Here is a 5,052-nt window from a genome sequence, read left to right as displayed (position 1 = left end):
GCACACACACAGAGGCACACTCACACAGGCACACTCACACACACACACCCACACACACACACACACACACACACACACACACACACACACACACACACACACACACACACACACACACACACACACACACACACACACACACACACACACACACACACACACACACACACACACACACACACACACACACAAACAAACAACACTGAATTAGATAGATAATTATAGCAATGCCTTTTTGCATAGTCTTAAAAGTCTCTAAAAGAATGCAATTATTTTAATGGGTTTACATCCCCATCATATATATAAATAATCTGCTCAGAACGTCATTGAATAGTGCGAACTATATAGCATCTGTAGAAACATATCACATTGGTATTGTAGTTCAGAGAAGTCTTTCACTGATAAGTCTCCCCTGTAATACAATATTGACATTTTTATTTTACCAAATAAATGACCTTTCTTTATACTAAGTTTTTTTTCTTTTTGTGAGCTTCCTCAGGTCTTGCTCAATAGTAATTTTTATTTTTTTGCTTACAATATATTTTTTAATCTTATTATGTCAAGACATATCACACATCTTAATTACTCTGTCTACATCATACATCACCATGACATCATTATTGGTTACATCATATCCTTTCATGCACTATAAATAACAATGCTTAACTTAGCTCACAGCCAAAGAGGTGCAGGTTGATGCAAACATGTTCCTCTTCAATATGATTATGCTTGTTGCTCTTCTTCTCATACCCTACCTTCCTGATATTGTTGAAGCTGTTGGAGGGGTGATACCTGGCAATGAAACATACAGTGTTTGGAACAACAGGTGAGCTATTAATTTTCGTAATTAACCAAATTGTACTATCAATTGTACCATTAGAAACCTCTCTTTCCGATCACTGATTGACGCACTAACTAATTTATCCAATAACACTGTTGTCACATTATCTAATCATGCTGTATTACCTTCAAGTGTGACATTAGATCATTTGAACAACATCACTATCATTGGACAAGGTAATCCCACTGTGAATTTTAATGGCACTGGAGCACTGAAATTTGTTACCTGCAACAATGTAACTATTGAAGGTATCAACTGGGAGAAGTGTGGTACAAGTAATACTTTATCAACAAATTCAGGAATTGAGTTTCATAATTCATCCAACATTTTTCTTAAAAGTTGTTTGTTATACAACTTTACAGGACAAGCTGTTTTATTGTCTAAAGTGTCAGGAACTGTACACATTTACAAATGTACATTTATGTACAATAGTCAATATGGAGGACATGGCACAGCTGTGTACTATTTACCTTGGAAACAAGATGAGTTTGTAAACAAGTTGGTAATTCAAGAAAGCAACTTTACAATGAATGGACAGGCTCAAAGTGTAGTTTACCTTGATGACTGTGTTAATAGGTGTTTTGTGGATGTTTTCTTGCAAGACAGTGTATTTATCAATAATCAAGGTGTGCCTATTTACATTTCTCATAACTATCTTTATCTTGGTGGATCAGCTTTTCATATATGTGGCTCAGTTCTGTTTAAAGGAAACAGAGCTAATGCTGGAGGAGGCATTTATAGCATTAATTCTACTATTTTGTTTTGTGAAGGATCCAATGTACAATTTATTGGAAACATTGCTGAAACTAATGGTGGAGCCATTTGTCTGAGAAATTCAGTAGTATCTTTTAGCTCAGGTTCATTTATACATTTTTATAATGATGATACGAAAGAAAATGGTGGTGCCATACACTCTTTTATTTCTGATATCACATTTGGTGATAACCAAAGTGTAATATTTAATAATAATGAAGCCAAGGGAAATGGAGGAGCCATATGCTGTGAGTCTTCATCTAATATCACAATTGATGGTAACTCCAGGGTAACATTCTATAACAATTCTGCCATTGGTAATGGAGGAGCTGTATATTGTCAGCAGTTATCTCATATCACATTTCATGGTGACTCAAGTGTAACATTTAATTATAATGAAGCCAATTGGTATGGAGGAGCTGTATATTGTCAGCATTTATCTCATATCACATTTGATGGTGACTCAAGCGTAAAATTTAATAATAATGAAGCCAGTTTGTATGGAGGAGCTGTATATTGTCGGAATTCATCTCACATCACATTTGAGGGTGACTCAAGTGTAGCATTTCATAATAACGAAGCCAATCAGTATGGAGGAGCTGTATATTGTCAGCATTTATCTCATATCACATTTGATGGTGACTCAAGTGTAACGTTTAATAATAATGAAGCTAATCAGTATGGAGGAGCTGTATATTGTCAGCATTTATCTCATATCACATTTGATGGTGACTCAAACATAACATTTAATAATAATGAAGCTAGTTTGTATGGAGGAGCTGTATATTGTCAGTATTCATCTCACATCAGATTTGATGACAACTCAAGCGTAACATTTAACAATAACGAAGCCAGTGTGTATGGAGGAGCTGTACATTGTCAGATTTCATCTCACATCACATTTCTTGGTAACTCAAGTGTAACATTTAATAATAATGAAGTCAGTGGTGATGGAGGAGCTGTATATTGTCAGTATTCATCTTACATCACATTTGACGGTGACTCAAGTGTAACATTTAATAATAATACAGCTGGGTATGTAGGAGGAGCTGTACATTGTTGGATTTCATCTCACATCATATTTGATGGTGACTCAAGTGTGATATTTAATAATAATGAAGCCAGTGGTGATGGAGGAGCTGTATATTGTGCTGACTCATCCCATATCACGTTTGATGGCGACTCAAGTGTAACATTCAGTGATAATGAAGCCAGTGATGATGGAGGAGGAGCTCTATATTGTACTTCATCTCAAATTACATTTAACAGAAGCTCAAAAGTTACATTCTCCAACAACAGAGTTACTACAGGTGGAGGAGCTATATACTGTTCTAAATATTGTGGCATCTCATTTGATGGAAACACAGCAGTAATATTTACCAACAACATTGCAGATAACGGTGGAGCTGTGCACATTGTGCAGTCATCCTTAACATTTGCAGAAAATTCTTTAGTAAATTTTACAAATAACACAGTCAGAGAGAATGGCGGGGCCATACATATCAGTGACAACTTCACTGCAATATTTCAAGATAATTCTCACATCATCTTGTTTCTTAACACTGCTGATCGCTCTGGTGGAGCCATTTATGCTGAACTAACACACGGCTCCCAAAGTACAATTACATTTGAAACAACAGAAATTAACTTTTTAAATAATACAGCTTTGAGAGGTTCCAATGTTTATGTGGACATATCAACATCTTGCAATGATACTTGTTTGCAAAACAGCATTGTCAGTACTAATAACAGCTCTTTTATAAACAGCTTACTCCGCAGGTACATCGATACACCTCCTAAAAAACTTGAATTTTATAACACAGCTACATGTGTTGAAAATGACACTAACAAAAACTGTCAAATGTATCTAACTAGAAACATAATGCTTGGTCAAGAAATTATAATTGATGCTTGTGTGCTGGACTACTATAATCAACCTGTTGATGGAACTCTTTTTATAATAGATGGTGAGGATGGAGATCATCAGTTAATTAATGGATCAAGTTATGTGCTAGTAGTGACTTGTGAAGGATTCCGAGGAGTTAGAATAGTAGGAGAGGAAGTTTCTGATGTAGTTAATTATTCTATAACTATTACTTCACATGATGGTAGCAAGTCTGACCTGAAAACTATTTCTCTGAAGCTAATAACTGAATTATCACCATGTCACCCTGGTTTCCACTATGACAATAACACTTGTTTATGCTACAGTGATGGTGATATTTTGTCTTGCTCTGGTAGCACATCATCTATCAAAAGAGGTTACTGGTTTGGTGAAGTTGATGATAAAGTTACAGTGACAGTTTGCCCTAATAATTATTGCAACTTCACTTGCTGTGAAACTGCTAATGGATATTATGAACTTTCACCAATGAGAACTAACCAGTGTAATTTTAAAAGATCTGGCACTGCTTGTGGTAGTTGTGAGGATGGTTATACTCTTTCATTTGATTCTGTAGAATGTGTAAGTGTTAGTCAGTGTACAACTGGACAAACAGCTCTGATTGTCACATTATCAATCATATACTGGATAGCCATAGTTGTACTAGTGTTTATTATGACATACTATCATGTTGGGATTGGTTATTTGTACGCTATTACATACTATTACAGTGTGATGGATATTTTGTTGAGTAACATTTTGTACACAACACAAGGATTGTTTACAACTGTTAGCATTATGTCCAGTATTGCTAAGGTGACACCACAGTTTTTGGGACAACTTTGTTTGGTACAGAATATGAGTGGAATTGACCAGCAGTTCATTCACTACATACATCCACTAGCTGTCACTATCATTTTATCTATTATCTGCTTGTCAGCAAGAATATCTTACAGGATTTCAGCATTTGTAAGTAGGGGAATTATCCATGTCATATGTTTTCTTTTACTATTGTCATATACTTCTGTTGCCACAACTTCATTGCTACTATTGCGATCACTAGCATTTCATAAGGTGGATAAGGTTTACACTTACCTGTCACCTGACATAGAGTATTTTCATGGACGTCATCTACCATATGTTATTGCAGCTATTTTATGTACACTAGTTATTGTGGTAGGTCTACCACTTCTTCTTCTACTTGAGCCATTCCTGAATCAAAGGATAAATTTTATCAGGATAAAACCATTGTTGGATCAGTTTCAAGGATGTTATAAGGACAAGTATCGTAGTTTTGCAGCTTATTACATGTTATGTCGACTGATGATTATCCTGATAGTCATTGTCAATTCATCTAATGATAACACCACCCAGTATCGGCTAATTACTGCAAATGCTATATTTTCCTTATTACACGTGACAATTAGACCATATGCAAATAATTTACTTAACATTTTTGATGGGATGATTTTACAGTTGATGGTTGTGGTTTCTATGCATCCACTTGTTCACAATTATGATCACGATTTGCTATATACTCTTATTTTAGTTTTACTGCCACTACTGACTTTTCTGA

General features: G+C 35.3%; 1 protein-coding gene across 1 annotated transcript; it reads left to right on the top strand.

Annotated features, from left to right (window-relative positions):
• Positions 1–725: 725 nt before the first annotated feature.
• Positions 726–4,449, top strand: LOC136248047 (uncharacterized). Its single transcript, XM_066039862.1, has 3 exons — positions 726–826; positions 881–4,325; positions 4,381–4,449. Exons 1-3 carry the CDS (start codon positions 726–728, stop codon positions 4,447–4,449), a joined length of 3,615 nt encoding a protein of 1,204 aa, XP_065895934.1.
• The last annotated feature ends 603 nt before the right edge of the window (positions 4,450–5,052 follow it).

Source organism: Dysidea avara, chromosome 2 (assembly GCF_963678975.1).
Source record: "Dysidea avara chromosome 2, odDysAvar1.4, whole genome shotgun sequence".
Classification (NCBI taxonomy): domain Eukaryota; kingdom Metazoa; phylum Porifera; class Demospongiae; order Dictyoceratida; family Dysideidae; genus Dysidea; species Dysidea avara.
Note: the sequence above shows the minus strand (reverse complement) of the source record. Positions and strands in the feature narration are given on the sequence as shown.

Excerpts from the sequence above, each read along its gene's own strand:
- LOC136248047 (XM_066039862.1), top strand. The coding sequence starts at position 726 with ATGCTTGTTGCTCTTCTTCTCATACCCTACCTTCCTGATATTGTTGAA. Across the intron at positions 827-880 it reads TACAGTGTTTGGAACAACAG|AAACCTCTCTTTCCGATCAC; the intron begins GTGAGCTATTAA and ends TTGTACCATTAG. Across the intron at positions 4,326-4,380 it reads TTTTGGGACAACTTTGTTTG|CTGTCACTATCATTTTATCT; the intron begins GTACAGAATATG and ends TACATCCACTAG.